Below are 19,384 nucleotides of genomic sequence, written 5' to 3'. Positions count from 1 at the left end.
AGGCTACTTAAGCGAAGCTGGTACTCTTAAATAAATCATATTTTCTTTTATCTTCAGTGTTTGTGTTTATGCCATTTTGGCTGCTTTCTCTTAAAACACATTTTTAGATAAACTCACAAATTTTCCACAAAACTGCACAGTGTGGTTTCCTGGCATGTTGGTTTGCACGCCGAGGACATACAGGGGTACAACCGGGAGAAGTGCTTAGAGTTCACGTGTATGCAGTGAATACATTCTCTCACATTACAAAAAAATCACACATGAATATAAAGGTTGCTGTGCAGTTGTGTGGCAACTGCCTATAATTGCATATTAACTGTTGTTATCATTATAAATGTTTGGCAAATCTTTGATTAATTCTTGACTTTGTCCCTGAAAAACCAAAACACATGTGAAGAGGAACATAAAAATCATTTACTATTTTATGCTTTTCTATGCATTGGGTTTCAAAAGATCAGATGGTAGTTTTCCATTATCTAAAGCAAAAGTTAAAGGATAAAGTGTGTTATATTACATGCCATGAAATGTCCTTTGAGGCTAATTTAGTTGCCTCAAAGGGCATGATCTAAGATACGGTTATAATTTATGAATTATAAATGCACATATGACACAGTGGAATCACCAGTCAGAGCTATGCCATCACAACTAGAGTTAGGCTTGTCTCTGCTGAGTCATGCACTGCAGTGATCTAAATATAGCATTGTGGGTAATGTAGTCCGAGCGTCATGTATGCACATCTGCTGTTTTGCATATTATTGATCCCCCAAGGAGCAAAATCATGTATAGAACAAAAGAATGTTGGTCCATGACTGTCACAGTAAGTGGGAGTGAGTGATGGTATGTTAACGGTTATACACGGAGCCTCGAGCCATAATTCAACTCCTTCATATTTTTTCTTTTTCTACTTTTATTGTTCTTTTTTAATACATTTGCTCATAAAATAAAAAGAAATATGCAGAAGAATAAGGGGTTAGATTTTTCCCCAAAAGATAACACACTGGCATCTGTGTGCCACTGTTGCCATGGCAACACAATCATTGGGCTAGCTGCAGACCCGAGAGACAGAGAGAGGGGATGAAGGGTATGCAAAAAATATGAATGGAAGAGGAGTCCACATAGATATCTCTGCATCTGTACAGGTACTGTGTCCATTATGAAGGAACATTATGACAAATAAAATAATGTAAAGAAAAGCAGATTCTTTAAACGTGAATAAAATTATTTGAATTGTTTAATTGTACTAAAGTATTTAATGTTGAATACAGATTTCATTACTACTCAAAAGTCAAGCCAGTTTCTCAATTTGAAATTTGCTAGTTGCAAAAGGTATGGTGTGAAATTGCAGGTGTGCAAGTGAAAAGAATAGAAGCAGCACTGACAGCAGTCCAGGCATTTGCAAGAAGTATGGAGACGCAAAGCAGGTCTGGGTTTGTATTTTATGTCCCAGAAAATCACTGTTTGATTGGTAACTCTTGCGGTGAAAGATCACAACAATTGCTGCATGTTTAATGTTCCACAGAAATAAAGTCCTTTCTCATAACATTACAGAACACAAAGAAGTTGTTCAGCATGTAATAAATATTGCACAACAACCTTCACTTTGTATCAGACCATGAGTGATGCTAAAATCGGGAAGAATCCCTTTAAGATCATAACAGGTTGAGATTGGACATGTAATTCTCGTCATTACGTTAGGGTTTGTAGAAAGAAAGCTATCTGAAGGATAGCAGTAAAAAGGTGTGAGTGTGTGTGTGCGTGTGTGTGTGTGTGCGTGCAGCTGAGCCAGCAGCAGCCACACCAGTTATCACGCCTGGCTGATGGTCGTTAATGCTGAGGATTAACACCTAACTCTCACATAGCTGTCAACACACACATGTGCACACCATTACGCTAGCTTTTCTCTGACTGCTGCAAGAGTTGCATCAGTATTTTGATAAACTTAGTAAAAAAAGTTACTAAATGCTAAATGTGAAAATATAAGCATGTAAATGTAAAAGAAAACTTCATGCTTCAAATTGTTCCTGACAAAACTCCTAAAACACAAAGATACATGAGTACAGTCATACTGCTCCTCAGCCCAGCCTCTTTACTGATTAAACAGAATTGGCCCCGGAGCAGTGAGACTCACTGAGCTCAGCTTCCCATGCTTACTGAGCGAGGACATTGCATGTGTGTCTCAGTGTGTGTGTGTGTGTTTGTGTGTCCAATAGAGCATGTCCTGTGTTGTTGACCTCTGGGACAATACTGCACTGTGACATGAGGAAATGTCCACAGAGAGCTGCCAGAGACAGACAGAGCGATGGAGGGAAGGAAAAGGCCAATCGAGGAACAGGAATTGTGAGAAACACAAAAATTTAATAGGAGAAACATGTTCTGAAGAAAGAGATGGTAAAAGGGCAGAAAAGAGAAAACGTGAGGAGGAATGCAATATTTGGATTAAGTGAGGAGGAGGGAGAGAAGAGCGATGAAGGGGCTGCAGGGAGGGAAATAGATTCACAGTGGCCGAGGCTTAATTAAAGACAATAATGTTGTTTTGTAGCCCTCCACAACAACAGAGCCCTCAGCCATGGCCTACTTAGAGAGAGGGAGGGGAGGGTGAGAAAGAAAGAAAGAAAGAAAGAAAGAAAGAAAGAAAGAAAGAAAGAAAGAAAGAAAGAAAAAGAAAGAAATTATCATTACAACATCTCAGTGTAGTTAGGCACAGAATTAGACAGTTATTTGGATGTATGAACTGACACTCAATCTAGCAAACAGCTTACCTCCAAGCAATATTTCTTCTGTTTAGCATTTCAAATTATACAACATTAAAAAACAAAGTTCAGGACTGTCATAGCATGTTACAAAATAACAATGTAAAAGCGATTCATTGAATTCTAAAAAAAAAATAGGTTTAGTAATGTTGTGTTATAGCATTGTTTTTTAAATTTGAGACCATAAATCAAAGGTATCACAATATCTCCAAGTGGTAATCTCATAAATTTGCCCAATACAAAGTACAGCATTAGCATAACATGTGAGGATTAGCCGTGTAAGCAAAGGAAAACAAGACAAATTTAAGTTGTGCTTTTAGATTAGTTCACTGTTGCACAGTTTGCATACACTAAACAGAAAGTGTACCAGCTAAATGTTACCTTTATGCTAGTTAGCAGTTGTGGAAGACACCCGCTTGCAGTTGTGTGTGTGCCTGTGTAAAAACTCGTGTCTTTAGAAACTCCAGGTATTGCAGTTATTCCTCCTTTTATTCCTTACTCACCGTGCCTTTATGAAGAAGCTCCATGCTGCCTTTTACACAGTAAGACTTTAAATCCCAGCAATGGCATTAATTTATACTAATTTAGCCAAACTTAAATTGTACCTAGCTTTTATGTCACACCATTTTTAAGTACCACTCTGGGGTTTAGGTAAGGACAAGAGCTGACTTAGCCTGATGCTAACCTGGTTATGTATAGGGCAAACTCTCGCTTCAAACATTTTGGTTGCATGATGAACTCTGCCAGCTCCAGTACGTCTCCAGTTGACAGTGAATGGCATGCTATCTGTGAAAGGCAATTAAACCATCTTTCTCAGATTTCTCCTCTCCTCTTGGCAACAACATGGCTATTTTTTCTCTGCCACCACGTCCCTCTTTTTCTCACACACTCACTCTCTCGCTTGCTTTCTCCCTCCTTGTTGCCTGGCAACCAAGCTCATAAATGTGATCCCACTTGTCAGCGATTGGCTCAAGAGAGAGGGTAGATCCACGTCAGAGTCAGAGACAGAAAATGGGTAGACTCGAATGCATCACGCACCGGAGTTACAAATGTGAAAATATCGAGCAACTGAAATGAAACCAAAAATCAAAAGTATCTGGAGCGCAGAGTACAACTAACATACTCTTTCCACTGTGTATGTCTGTGTGCTCATGATTGGTATAATATACAAAGTTTACACTCATGCCCAGGAGGTAATATACAAGCATGTCAGAACTGCATATGTAGAGGTAAAAATATGTGTGTGTGTGTGTGTGTGTGTGTGTGTGTGTGTGTGTGTGTGTGTGTCAGGAGAGGCTTTATCTCTGTGTACTTGTATTAAACAGCAGGTGGTCCTTGGAGGAGGTGCGATGCTCCAAGCTGAATAAGGGAAACTGCTCTTGCTGAGTTGCATGTGTGCGTTTGAGTATCTGTATTAACTTAAGTGGCCCCACATCTGCAGCTTACGTCTCTTCCCCCCCACACACAGGGAGTTGTCACTGACGCCAGCATGGAGAACCCTGCCAGCTAGAATGTGCTGAATACTTTTACTAAGAGATTAATAAAAAATATTAACCCCCAAAATGAAACCATCACCACCACCACACACACCCACAGACATAAACACTGTTCCTTTATTATGCAGCACACAGTTTTTCATTCATAGCTCTTCTGCAATAAAACGTCTCAGTAGGCCTATTTCTTACATATGAATCTCCACCCCCTCACACATGTATTACTCTTCAGACAGTCAGCTCAGTAAATCCCATCAGGACAGTAAAGAACAAAAAACATAAATAGTCAACTTAAAGCAACAGACAAATTGACTCCATATCAGTAAAAGTTACTCATTAGCAGATGAAAAGCCTAAAAACTGTTGAAATAATTAATTACTGGGTCAACATCCAATGTTGACTATATAAGACTATATAAAGATTTCCTTTATATAGTTTATGTTTTTATGATTACGTTCTGATTAAATTTACTCCACAATTTACTTGGTTTGAATGGTTGTGAAAATACAGCCAGAGCCAGTTCTAGCTGCTTTGGTGCTTAAGGATATGATATGATTTTTACCTGCCCATCTCCAACACCTTACTCCACAAACAAGCACCACTGAAAAGTTAGACAGCGTTGTGCAAAGGGTGTTGGACAAAGTTGTCTTTAATTGCTGCATGGCAACATGTTGCCATATTTAAGAATAAGAGAAGTTATATCATGTATGTATTTATATGAAATATATACACAATAATGATTATAGTAAAAGATGAGATTTTCCACGAGTACAATAAAGATTGTGAGGGTGATGGAGTCCAGGATTCAAAGCTCAAAGATGGCAGCTGTGTAACAAAATGTAAAACTGTTTTCTTGCACTCGCCAGCAGGCTCTGATATTGTTTTGGTGGCACTCTGGCACTTTGTGGCCTGTGACCAGCACGTGATGCACACGTACATAAAACCAGTGCTGGGTAAAGCTGGAGTTCAGCCACTGTCTTAGCTGAGCTTGTTCGTATTTACAATGACAGCACAGGCCTGTCACTGAAGACTGCCTCACATTTCTCCAGAGCAGCCCTCTGTCCATTCTCTGCCTTTATTGCTTTTTACACTCGACTCTCTAAAGCATGGACCTCTCTGTGTTTTCATGCAGTGATAACTCCGTGGCTCTGAGGTCAGAACAATCCTTTACTGTTTCTATCATTTCACTAACCAATTATCTTTCATTTCTTCACACTGCATGACTGTGCTTTGAATCTAAGATTCTTTATTTGCAGCACATGCATTCTTCTTCTTTTTGTCCCCTTTTAAATGTGCTGTGTGTAGCACTTTTTAAACACCAATAAACCCTGCTCCAATTAAAAACCTTACCTTGTTAAAATTACTGTAAAAACGTAAGACCACAGCCAGGATAATTGGCAGCCTCCATGTCATATTGTTGGTATATAGTGCTAGTCTTTCTGAAAATCAAGACCACATTTCCCATAAACTTCATTACTTCCTGACCTCCAGCTCACTTCCTCTGGATTTACTGACAAAGATAAACACATTAGAAATTAGTTTTCCAGCATGTTTTCTCTCCTCTCCACCATCTGCAGTTGTGATAAACCTGAGTTTTGTTTCTCCTTATTTGTCGTTCAGTAGAAAAACTCTCCTTTCATATTTATTTTAGAAAATCATGAAACTATAAAGTTCCAGTTTAATGCCACTGTATGCATTCAATCCACACTGGATGATGTTTTACACCAACTGAGAGCCAACACATGCAACCAAAGTCCTTCTGTTTCCATCTAGTCTACAGTGCTTTGGTTTGTCTGATGACTTTAGTCACTGAACAGCGATATAATAGACATCAAAGTGCATGATCTTTCAAACTTCAGGAGTGCAGAACTTTTTGCATTCTGTGGGCATATTGTATTTCAAAATCCAATCATACATATTCTCAATCACAATCCCTTCATTTATCCACCAACTGCAACTCTACAAGTCGGAAGAATAACAGAGAAATTTGGCTCTTGGCATATGCATGATTGTGTGCGCACAAGTGTTGGTGTGCATTAAAAAGATTTATGATATTCATTATGTATCTGGGTGCAGGCAGGGAGCCTGGCAATAAAAACACCAGGCATTCTGTACCATCAGATCATCTTCTTCCTCTCTTTTTCCCTTTCTCTCTCTGATACACACACACACACCCGCACACACACACACACACACACACACACACACACACAAATACAAGTACACACAGGGGCACTTAATTGCTGCACAGTGCCAAATATGCATAGTGAGAGTCCTGGGACTGACCCAGGTTTTACTGCTGTGATAGCAGCGAGAGGACAGATATGAGGGAGGGGGTGTAGAGATGCCTCAGCACCATCAGCATCATCAGCATCATTAACATCATCATCATCATCAATATTGCATGAATAAAACACATGAGTAAAACAACAAATCTCATATATAAGGACAAGTCACAAAAGGCTTTTTTGGGACTTACAATTATCATGACATCCTGTCTCATTTACAGCCAACTCTGTCAGGAAACGACAAAGGTGGCTGTAATGGCTGTAATGAAAGCTATGGAACAAAATATTACGTTTACCATACATGATATAAATAGAACATCCCAGTTGGAGCTCTCTTCAAGAACAACAGGTTAAATAAAATAAAAAAATATATATAATGCAAATATTCTACAAGTCGTCAAATTCTCATGTCATGCTGCAAAAACATAGAAACATGAAATATCATCGCTATATTTGCATCTTTATATGACTGAAGAGGAAGAGGGTGGTGACAGAAGTGGGTAGATATTATCAGTAAAAGAATTCAAACAAACGGGTGTGAATCTGCATAGCAGCAATTTTATACATATTTAATTGACATTAGAAACTGTTACTATGGATATTTTCCATCGTCTGAAAAATATCTTTATATATTTTCCAGCATTAAAACTGTGAGCTCTGCATTTTTGTTTCATCACAATTAGGTTGTGTTACCCGATGAAAGTTTTGAGTTTGCCAGTGAACTAAGAAAAGACACGAAAACTAAAAGCACACTCTGATAACTTAAACAAAAGCCAAAACAACAAAAGAAATAGGTTTTGCTTGGAAAACTTCCAATTAATTTCTTTGTGTAAACACACACACACACAAACACACTCACATGTAAAACACAGTTTTCCCTCAGGGGCGCTGGGGAAAGTGAATGTTTGGGCTATAAGACAGGGGTGGAGAGCACATTTGAAAGTGCACTCCCATTCATCCCACACCAGGGAATTCACAAATAATTGTTCACTTCCTACTGCTGGATTTCACCCACTTGTTAAATGTCTTTCTTACACACACACACACACACACACACACACACACACACACAATGACAACCCTAAGAAAAACTATTTCTCTTACCTACTTGTGGCCATTTTTAATTTTGTTAAGAGAAAATAATGAATTTAGATGAACCGAGGAGAAAACATAGATCAAGACTGAAAAATTCATTAGCTGGCATTTGTGACTTTTCCCACTGTTTACCTTACCCATTATGGGATGCAAGTGTGGCTTTGTTTTAAAGCCACCCTGTTAGCATTCACAGATGCCCACATTTTTGTGTTAGTCTTCCTCTCCAAATCCTCATCTGACCCCTAATAAGAAAGAAAATATAGACTATCTACCAAAACACGTACTTTTTATTTATTTATTTATTTATTTGTTTGTTTGTTTGTTTGTTTGTTTGTTTTTACTTTTATCGGGTATTAACAGCAGACTGTGTCCAGACATACAACTCACTCGCAGAGGTTTTCAGCTAGATGTTAGTGCCAACAGACTCTGTAGCACACAGATATTTAGTAGCTATCCTATGGTCATCTTCTTAATGTAGTGTTAGCATGCTAACATTAGCTATACACACTAAATGCAAATGATAGTGGACACTTTTGGGATCAGGCTAAATCACAGAGAGTGAACTCATTGTATTTTACCAATCAGCAGGTCAAACAAATGGTGAAAGACACAGTGATTTTGGTCAGTTTTATGACCTTGACCGACCTTGATTTGCAACATAGAAATGACTTGTTTCTAAAGGGTTAATCTTGAGAGAAACATACGGCAAATCACATGTCAGTACGAATAATAAAATGCTTTTGAATAATACATGTCAGCTTCATTAGTTGGATAAGCTGGGGAGCCTTCTCTGAGAGGCATGTACAGCAGCGGTGAAAAGTTTGGGGACATTTTGAAACGTCCCTGTTTTTGGAAGAAAGATTAGAATAAATTGATCATTAATCAGGAATCTTTTATAAGGGACTGCGTAGAAAAATGTACAGAGTTGTGTGTTTCAGTGGCACAACGTGCTCCCTAATGGAATATTTAAAGGCTAATTCATCATTAGAAAACTTTTTAAATTGTGCTGACTCAGCAGAAAACCTTTTTGTTAATTAAAGAAGGCCGCTGAGTCTCTGAAACATCAGCCTTCAACTACAGGCAGAAACGGTCAATGAACAACTGTGTGTACAACTCCAGTCACAGAAAAATCAAAACTAAATTTGATCTGAATGGAAAGAAAATTAGGAAACCCTGATACAAATCTGAACAGAAGTACTTGAGAGTTCCCGGTTTGACATCTCACAAGTCCTCAACTGGAGGCTTCATTAAACTGTAAATGTAACAGCCGCATTGTGCTGGTCTGCGTAGGGAGTCCTGCACGCTGTCGCATGAAAATTTCAACTTGTTTTTGAAATGAACTCCCATAAGGCTTTTCTTTTTTCTGTTTCTAAGAAGTAAATAGTTCACGGCAAGTTTCACAAGATAGTGAACGATACCATGAATCATTAGCTGTCAAGACTGAGAAATATTCCATGAATAATGGGAGCCTGTTTTTTTCACTTGTACCCAGCATAACATTTTGCAGCGTTTCAGTTCACTTAAAATTTGTTTGACAGCCGTAATGAAAACATTCCCAATCCAGCCTTGCAAATGGGACTGTCAGTACTAGAGCAGAGCACAGGATCATCAGTACCCTTTGGGCTTGATTCATACACACTGTAATAAGTAGCACATTGATATAGCAAGTGGCAGGAAGACAGAGAGCATCATTATTGGTGCCGTCTCCTGCCTGCATCCATTTAACAAATCTATTATAGAACATCACACACTGAGAAAGAGATGCATCTGTATCGCAATCTGACAAATGGACTCTAACAGGAATGACTCATCAGTACAGAAAGTACAAAGAGCCTCTGATGAACAGTCTGGATCTTTGTGACAGGACCATTTATGTTATATTTCTGCGTGTGTGTGTGTGTTTGTGTGTGGCATGTATAATGAGCTGACAAAGCATGGTGACTTCCTGTCTGGCCTGTAAAAGCAGCATGATCTTCCTGTATCCTCTGCTATAGGAGCCCACCTGGGGCTGCAGACACACACCATCACCACATACACTGTCTGGCAGCTGCACCTAATAAGCTACAACAGGATGGAGAAATTCCCTGTATTACGGTCTTGGTCGTCTTCCTCACTTTCCTCAGCGGTACCGTACTATTCACGTGGCTGTCGGTGGGCGGTGAGTGTTTGTGTGACCTTCTTAGCTCTCATTCCAGACTCTCTTAAAACTTGTGCCAAGCTTTAAGCCTACGCACAGAATATCAAGTGTGTCAAGAGTGTCAAGCCAAACACATAAGAAAACAATCCATAGGCCGTAAGTCTATAAACTCTGTTGAATTTCTGGCTGAGTAGCATGCAGGAAAAAAAACATGTAACAACATTAATCATGGGCATTTTAGGAATTTAAGATGTGAACCAACTTGCTAGAAAGCAACCAAACAGCTGTTTAAAGTTACACTTGTTTGGCACATTATCCACAGGTTTTACCGGCTGTGTATAATGTGCACATTTTTGGTAAGCTCTTCTTAGGAAGCATGATCCATGGAATTGTAGCAAAAAATGACAATTATACAAAGTTTCACAGACAATAAAAAGAAAAAAAAAGAACCAATTAAAAGCACAGTAGTCACACTGCACACAAATCACAATTCAAGCTGCTTATTTGCTACATAAATTGAGACCTTCCCTCACTATCATTCCGCACCTCTGTCAGCAACAATCACCCAGTGAGCTTTACAAGCATTTCTCACACTAAAATAAATGTTCTTATGGAGGTAAAACTTTTTAGCTACACCTTCCAGAATCATTGGGTACAAAAACAATCTGGAGCTACTTTCTACTTCACACTGAGCTTACTGTTGTGTCATTCATGAATTATGAAGATTTCACACCTATTACATGACCGATTTGATTCGTTTGACGCAAAAACAACTTATCACTTTCATTTATAGATAGGAGTTTTAGTCATTTTGGTCTGTTTTTCTGCACCCTGCATTTGGCATTACTCACACATTACTCACTCACCAATCAGCATTAACATGTTGGTTTACTGATGCTGATGCTTAATGCTGGCTTTTATGTGTATTCACCATGACCACCATGAAAATACTGAAAAAATATTATTTATTCCTTTGGTACAGTACTTGGAGTCCTGGGGACTGTAACTATTCTGCAGGTTGCTGATGTTCAAACATTACCTCTGTGAGAACTTTCTCAATAACTCAAAAACTCTTAAAGTACTTTGACAAGAAAGAATTAAGGACTATTTTTTGTGTGTCTCAAAAAGACTCCATGGAATAAAAATAATAACCAATGCTTTCCATTTCTTTTCTTTCCCAGCAATAAAATTCTGATGCATGTATTTTTTGTCCCCTGTTGTTTCAGTGTTTAAAAGGTGTTTCCCATTGCATTGGGATGCCTAATGAAATGCATCCTGCTACAAAAATAGATTTGATTGACCTCTCTGAGATACTTTCATCATGTTTCTGTCTCTGTAAACAGCAGTAAAGTTGTTTTGAAGTTTGGGACAAAGTTTACCTCGAGGACACTGGAAACACTTTCATGAGTAAGATGGCTTTTTAGAAGGCTGGTTGATAATATCTCAACAACATAATAATACTCTTGATAGTTCTGCAATGCAGAGGGCATTTCAGAAAAGCAACAACAGAAGACACAGAGCTTACAGCTCTCTGAGCAAGTCGCTGTTTCTTTGTTACAAACCCGCAGACACACGTTGTTATCCTACCTCTGGTGTTGGTAGCCATGTCTGCCACCTTCTGAAAGGCATCAAGGAAGGCCACGGCAGCCAACACAGTGGTTCTATGGACAGAAAAAAGCAAAACTTCAGGCTGATTTCACATGATGATATTATGGAATTTATACATAGACTGTATTTAAAACTGTATATAAAAATGAAGCTATACCAACAATATCTGCTGCTGTGTCAGTTTTAAAGCCTTTACTTCCTCAACTCATTTTAGATGAGGTTTGGAATCAAGTGAAAAGGGTACAAGATTTCTCTAAGGTCTCTGACTAATAACAATATTTTAACAACTAAAATATCAAATAGATGAAAGCTTTAATTTTATATTGTCATTTCTGATTCATCTTTTGGGTGCGACAGTGGGCGTGTCTGAAAAAACAGAATGTGAATATCTTGGAGGAAATACAGCGTTGCAAACATAAACAAGTGGAAAAGTCATGTCTGTGATGTGGGGACTCATATACCTTTCCACAGTTTTTGCTAGTTATGTCCTACAAGAAAGCTCAGAGTGTGCTAAAACTAGTAATATGTAACATGTGACTGCATCAGGTATGGTAAGTGTTTGACAAAAACTGTATGATGTAGTTCAAGAAGACTAAAGGTGAAGCACCCAGTTATCCACCCCCATATTAACTGGTTTAATGCCCTGTATTAGATCCACTTTTCAGACTACTGCATTCTCATATTTAGTCTATGCCTTTGAATGAAGTCAAAAGGCCTAAATCCTAAAGGTTAAATAAAATCCCAAATTCTCTCTACTTTAATCTGTCTTCTTTTGAAATTGCCATTAAATATTCTCTTAATATTTTCATAATTTAAAAGCTGTCGACTGTGCAGTGGTGTGTTGTGCAGTGGAGCATACCGGAGTTGGGAATGCAGCTTGGTGGCCTTGGCGCTGAAGTCCTCCCACACAGGATAGGAGCACTGACAACACAAAGAAAGGGATCCACATTAAAATTGAAAAATATTATTTAATGATAAAAGTTTACTGCATATATGTGTTACCAAACCAAAATACACATGTTAAAAAGAATGCCAGAAGAAAACAGGTATATGAAGTGGGAAGATGATGATGTAGTAATAATATCCTAACATGAAGAGTAGCTTTTGAAGAATAAGAAAAAGTTTTACTTTTGAGACTTTGAATTGCATTTGGTTATATATATTTCTGTGCATGCATGTGTTTAAACCGATACCAATATGAATTAAAAATAAACAGATCCTCTGATAACAGAAAAGTCTGTTTTCATTGTAAATACACAACAGACTTTTTCATTTCATATGCTTTGATATCCTTTAGCTCTACATTTTTCAAGTTAAAACCATAAAGACACACACACATACGTTTTCGTTTTCATATCTTAGTGAGGACATCTCGCTGACATAATGCTTTCCCTGGCTGTTTACCCTAACCCTTGCCATCAAAAATGAATGCCTAATCTGAATCCTAACCCTCAGCCTAAACCTAACCATAACCTAATTGTAACCTTGACACTAAAACCGCATTTTGAGCCTGAAAAATGCCTTCAAACTTGTGGGGATGGCATTTTGTCCCCATAAGAGACTTTGGTTCCCCCAAGTATAGTAGCATGACATTTCTCTGTCCTCACAAAGATGTCTAAACATGCACACTCACACACATACCAATTCCATTCTCTCCTCCATTGGTACTCTGCATCCCCCACTCCACTCACTCCCCCAATCCCCTTTTCACCCCCGCTTCACCCCGTCCTTCATCATCAACCCCCTCTCCTCCTCATGCAGCCATCTAATCCATCTATCCAACACACACACACACACACACACACACACACACACACACACACACACACATGCACACACACACATATAGAGAAGACTTGACAGCCACTGGCATCAGGCAGCATCAAAGGGTCTGACTAGAACAGCCAAGATCGTTAACACAATTCAAAGCTGAAACGGTGTCTCTAATAGATGCTACTCCCCCATCCTCCCAGCACTTCTTTAGACTCGATGATTCCTCTATCACACACCCCCAGCACATATTACATTATACTTGATCCAGGTTAACCTATAACCCTGTTAAATGCTTGCAAATTGTGCGTGCCGGGGGTTGGCGGGTGTATTTATATCAGCATGAGGTCAAAAATGTCTTTACAGGAACAGTGAAATATGAGAAATCTGCCAGTGTAAAATAGAAACTCGAGGAAATGCAGGGAATAATGAAAAAATGAAAGTGAAGGAAAGAAGGAGGAAGTGGATGTTTTTGTGTGTTTCTGGGGGGTGGGGTATCCTGTTGTGATGTCAGCCTGGCACAGACAGCAAGGCCTGTATACTCTTTGATCTGGCCTGTTTGATGTGGCTTAATTTGGTCTGAAATCACAGTACCATTTCCCCTTGGTACTGAAAGCTACTCCCTCTACCATCCAACACACACACAGACACACACAGTAACCCTGCACCTTCCCTTTGCAGGAGCTTAAATAATGTGGCTGGAAGATAACGCAAAGCGATGCCCTCCTCCTCGCACACACACTCATACATACCCACATGGGGAATCCTTCACTTTATTAGCATATTTGTGCAATTTCAATCCAATAAAAATTTGGTGGTAAGTTACTGTATGAAGTCTGAGTAAGGATGTGTGCGATTGCTTTCAGCTTCTTAAAATGCAGGACACACATTGTATGCTGCTGTGAGGTATGAGGTATGATCAGTAGCTTCCAGATTAAATGAAGACTGTCTCTGTGGGATAGTGGCACTGAATATTCAGATGGCAGCATGAATGCTTTGGGTTTGGTCTCGTGTGGCATTAACATGTTTTCAGCATTCCTGTGTTGGTTCTCTTTGGGTACTCCAGCTTCTCCAGTCCAAAGACATGCATACTGGTTTGATTGGTGATTCTAATTTTGCTATGGATTTAAAGTGCATGGAATTAAATGCTATACAAATATATGGCTAAACATGAATTGATGAATTGTAGTTTAAATTGCTTTTTTATACAGGTACCAGTCAATTTCTATTGGGTGTTCCTGTAAAGTAAACACAAGTTCCTTTTAATATTATATTTGCATACCATATAATTTAACATTATTTATAATATGTTCAGTGGACCTTACTGGCCATTTGAAAATTTGTAAACCAAAAAAAGAAAAAAAAATAGTAATAATAACTGGAAAAAGAGTGGGACTAGCACCGATCATTTTTCCACTGATTTTAAATTCAACTGTTTCATGTGTACTAATTTCCACAAAATATAGCTTGTACTAGCATCAAAACAGCATGGATTGTAAATCTCTTTCTCAGAACAAAAGATGAAATTGCCACAGAGATTTCATCTTTTATTTTAAAATTTTTTTAAAAAGATTGTTATTTCAAGATGTAGAGCTTTATATTTGCTGGTCTGTTCTGGGATGTGTCTGCCCTTCCATGTGAAACGTGGGGAGAGCGGGACCCAGACTTTCAGGACCGAGCGCAGAAGGCATCAGTGACAAAAGATATGACATTGATTAAGTCAGACACAACATAAAAGGAAAAGCTGGGATGGGGAGGCTAAACAGCTAGTATAGCTAAATAACAAATAAAAAAAGATTGAATTCATAGAAAGGTATCAGGTGAGCCATCAGCTAAAGTAATTTGACACTGGATTTACTGGATTCTACTCAAAAATAGCATCAAGATTTCTTGAAAACAAGCACACAAAACCAGTGATTACACAATTGGTACTTTTCTTTAGTTGACACTTAAAACCTGTGAGGCTAAGATTTAAACTATTCTTACAAAAACAGGGATTATCTTTCAGGGTCAGTGACACATGTGTGGACCCTTCTGAAATCACTTTTGCATTGAAGGAGATTAAAATTCCCTGGGCCTGCACAGCTTCGTGCTCCCTAAATATGTCGTTGCGTGTATGTTTGTCTCAACCAGAGAGCTAAAAGACCGAGACCATAACCACTGCTCTCAGATGATTGTGGGACTTGGAACATCACTGTGGCCGAGGGGCAAATACATCAGAGTGTGGGAGACACAGACAGTGGGAGACAGTGAGTGTGCGAAAAAGCTCTGGGATTGTATACTATTACATCACCACTTCCTGTGTCACGAAAACCTCAACAGGGCATGCACGATTACCTCTTGCTCACATACACAGACACAACAGCCATCCATCTATTGTAAACATATCACCACTAAACTTTATCCCAGCCGTCTTTCTGTCATGTTAGTCAGTTGTTTAAAACTCAAATGGGTCAAACTCTAAAGACATTGGATCGACCATGTATCAGCTGAGCGTGTGCATAATCGTGTAATTAGAATGGTTTCGTGTTCCTTTTATAGAATATCATAACAAAAATTTCGAGCTCCACTTCACCGTGACACTTTGTCTTTCTCTCTTCCTTTGTAGCCTCCCTTCCTTCCTTTTTCCTTTATTGCTTCTTTTTTTGTGGATGTAGCAAAACCGAATGTGGTTAGACTGCTGAGCTGCTGCCTGGATTTCATGTTCTATCAAAAGGGAACGTGCACTCTAAGCAAAACCATTTATTATAATAGAAACCATTTGAAAATAGCTTAGTGATAACTAGCTAATCACTGTCATACAACAGTTTCTGCATCTGTCTATTTTGCTCATGAAGTTAAACAGTCAGTTGTTTTTGGACTTACAGAACAGGATGATGAATGTGACCGCAAAATGTTGAAGCCAAATCACAACATAAGTGTAGCTTTCTTTAAATTAATGGTGATTAACATTCAAAGAACAACTGCATGTTTTTTTAATTGATTGGTTTTATTTTCTTTCCTTTTTCTCCATTCTTAGTGGTTTTGAATAAAAAGGTTCATCTGCTCTGAGTTAATTAGCTCTCACAAAGCAAAAACCTGCATCCTGGTTTCAGTATCACTGTTTCCATGTTATACTCATTATCATGGAACATCTAGTAGTTATCAGAAAGCACTGTCAGTGGTGAACAGGGTAAAGCAGTTGTTTTCTGTGTTTTTCCTCCGTAAAAAAAAACCCCTTTTTACAGTAAATGTGTGTTGCGAATGCATATATCTAAGTGTCCATTCTGAGCTTCAAAAGTGTATGTTCTTAATACAATACAAATTACAAGAAGTTGGGACACTGTGTAAAATGTAAAAACAAGTTTGCAAACCTCATAAACTAACATTTTATTCACAATGGAACACAGAAAACAAATGTTTTCAGTGTTTCCCAAAAGTGTGTACATGGCCATGTTTACCACAGCATAGCATTCTCTCTCTCTTTTAACAACAGTCTGTAGACATCTGAGTACTGAAGGCAATTTAGAATCATCTGTCAATTTAACCTGCTTAATTTGGACTGCTAAAGAAAGCCACTGCACCTAGAAAATATCCACGCAGGCACAGGTAGAACATGAAAACACCAAAAAGAAAAGCCTTAGTGCATTGATACTATGAAGTGAAATACTTTTAATTAGCCTGTCCATGGTGAAACCCACTTTTTAGCTAGAGCCTAGCCAAGCTGATAGGGTAAGAGTCCTGACCGTTGATTGGATAAGTGGAAGAAAATAGATGGACAGATTACACCAGTTCTCCTGAACTTTTTCTAAGGACTCATCACTTTTTGACTTTCGAAACACAAAGTAAATTGCTGCAATTGAAACAGTGAGTTAGAACTCAACGTCTGGGGTCATGACCAGAGTTTCCCGTCCTTACACGAAGTGCATTCCAGTTCAAATGCATTCTGGCTACTGGAAATACTCAGTTTGGTTTTGGCGACAGTTCTGTCTGGATAGAGCATGCAGGAAGCCAGCTACACTGCACTTACTCATAGTGAAATCACCAAGCATAAAAACTGTTTAATGTTCAATGCAATTAAAGTAGACATTTGTATTCTTGGACATTTTAAGTTCAGGGCTATAGAGTGTGAGCTTTATTTTTTTATCATCAATCTGATGATTCCTCCATTGACTTCTTTCTCTTTGCATGCTGGAAAATCACTCAAAAAATCCAAGTTAAGTAGGATTTCAACTGTGGTGTCATCTATAGACAAGTTCTACAAAATGCATGAGACTGACAAGACTTTGCATGATTCTATACATTAAATAACTAAAATATCAAGTCTAAAGTGGTGAGCTGTATTTATTAAAGAAAAAAAAACAGAATAATATCATCCTTGTGGACAACTGTGGGCAATACACACACATACTACTACTTTTTATTCCACTTGGAGAATGTATTTGCAGTTGGTCTCTTCGGAGGATACACAGATATCTCCAGAGAGCCTTATGAACACTCTCTGATGACAATATTTATGTTACTTTGACTCTAGTGGACCCTTATATGCTTGGGGATGTCGAAAGTACAACTCCTGCTGCAGAAAAAGACATTTGGGGCCAGCCACAGAAGTTCCTATTGAATTAGCACAAAACAAACATATTGGCAATTCAGTATGATCAGGATACATTAAGAAGGCCATTTGGTTTGAATTTCATTAAAGTGGAAAAGAACAATAAGTGGGATGAACCCGTAGTATGATTATATGATTCTTAGGTGTACATTTTATGGATACAGTTCCCTGTTTATTTATTTTAGTTGAATTAAAACTTACTTTTTGATAGTTGTGCAAATATTAAAAGGTAGACAAACTGTGCTTTAATCTTTCAGCAATATATATTTTTCTTTTCACTCTTTTTTTCTAGTAATCCTTCATTTAATCCAGTTCTGATTCTAGACTCTGGGGTACTATCAACAGTCCTCTGGCCTAGTTCTCATAACACCAGTCCATCCAGTCTGCCCAGCATTCTATTGAGAGCTCCACTCCACCACTCCACTATAGTGGACGGGAAGCTTACTGTCTCCTCTCATTCTTTTGTTCCCTTTGTCTCCCCCACAGCAAGACAAAAAAACAGAGGAAATCCAGCAAGAGAGACAGAGGGAGAGAGGGAACGGGTGGAGGCAGGCAGAGAGGGATGTAAGGATTAGCATGTTTTTTTTTTTGGTCGTATCACCGAGCCAGTTCACACTTTAAAAGAGAAATGCAAGAATCAAACAAAAGAAGCTAATTTCACAGTGCTCCATATGCATAATCATCTGCTTTCATAACGAGGATCAAACTCATTATTATCAAGGTTGGGGACGGATGTATAACCCACAGAGAAAAGTGTTATATATCATAACTCTTCCAGAAAGAATGGTGATGTGTTTAGTCTCCTTTTAGTCAACAGTACCAGTGCATTAACTAGGATTTAGTTACATAGGTAAAGCTTCATGTTCCTGCTCAGTGTGGCCAGATGCAGTTTAGTGGCCAGTGAATTAAATTATGTTACATTACAGTCTTTTCCAATTTGGGCCTTTCTAAGATATTAATTTTACCAGCAAATTAGACCTTATATTTCCTGTAAAACTACAATATTTTTCCTGTTTCATTATTTTAACTCATAGAGATTTGGTTTATTGTATCATCAATAAAATATCAGTCACTCTTCGAATTTGATGGTGGCTCATGTTGAGAAGATTACTCCTCTGGTTATCCAGGTGAGGTGGTCCTGCTGGCTTTATCAAGCAATGATGTCCCACTCAGTGTAGAGCAGACTGCACCTGAGTACAAAGTACTGAGCCTTAAGGCAATAGAATCAATTAAATGGTTGATCTACTGTCACCTAAGACCACGAGGTGTGGGTACTGACTAAAAGAATAAGATAGCAGACATAATGACAAAGCTTTCTCCAAACAATTTTTAGAGGAAATACTCAGTGACGAGAAGTAAGTAGACTCCAGAATAGAGCTGCTACTAGCCATGATGGCTGGTTGAATTCAGTTGTGTAAATAGACAAAGAAGAGCAGGTCAGCTGATCACAGCCTGTACACAAAGAAAATCTGCTGGAGCTCTCAATAGAAATTTCTGTGAGTTTTCCCCACGCTGAGCCACTACACTGCAGTCTTGGGGTTCTTCCACATGCCAGATTCCACTTTAACCCCTGACTGTACTCATTTTACTGTTCATGTGTGGAGGCCTTCACAGCTGCACATTCATTAGAATAAGAATTAAGACTGGAATCA

The 19,384-nt window shown here is 38.5% G+C and overlaps 1 protein-coding gene across 4 annotated transcripts in view; it reads right to left on the bottom strand.

The window, feature by feature from the left end:
- The window catches only part of LOC100690420 (MTSS1-like protein), an 81,906-nt gene that overhangs the window by 42,980 nt on the left and 19,542 nt on the right, over window positions 1-19,384 (bottom strand). For all 4 annotated transcript variants that reach the window (XM_019361144.2, XM_019361146.2, XM_013264866.3 and 1 more), the window contains exons 2-3: window positions 12,231-12,292; window positions 11,351-11,424 (exon numbers count right to left, since the gene is read on the bottom strand). In XM_019361144.2, coding sequence (XP_019216689.1) covers window positions 11,351-11,424; window positions 12,231-12,292 — 136 coding nt within the window. The remainder of the gene's footprint in view (window positions 1-11,350; window positions 11,425-12,230; window positions 12,293-19,384) is intronic.

This window comes from Oreochromis niloticus, linkage group LG1, assembly GCF_001858045.2.
Source record: "Oreochromis niloticus isolate F11D_XX linkage group LG1, O_niloticus_UMD_NMBU, whole genome shotgun sequence".
In the NCBI taxonomy this organism is placed as follows: domain Eukaryota; kingdom Metazoa; phylum Chordata; class Actinopteri; order Cichliformes; family Cichlidae; genus Oreochromis; species Oreochromis niloticus.
The sequence above is the reverse complement of the archived record's forward strand: the minus strand, read 5'-3'. Positions and strand labels throughout refer to the sequence as shown.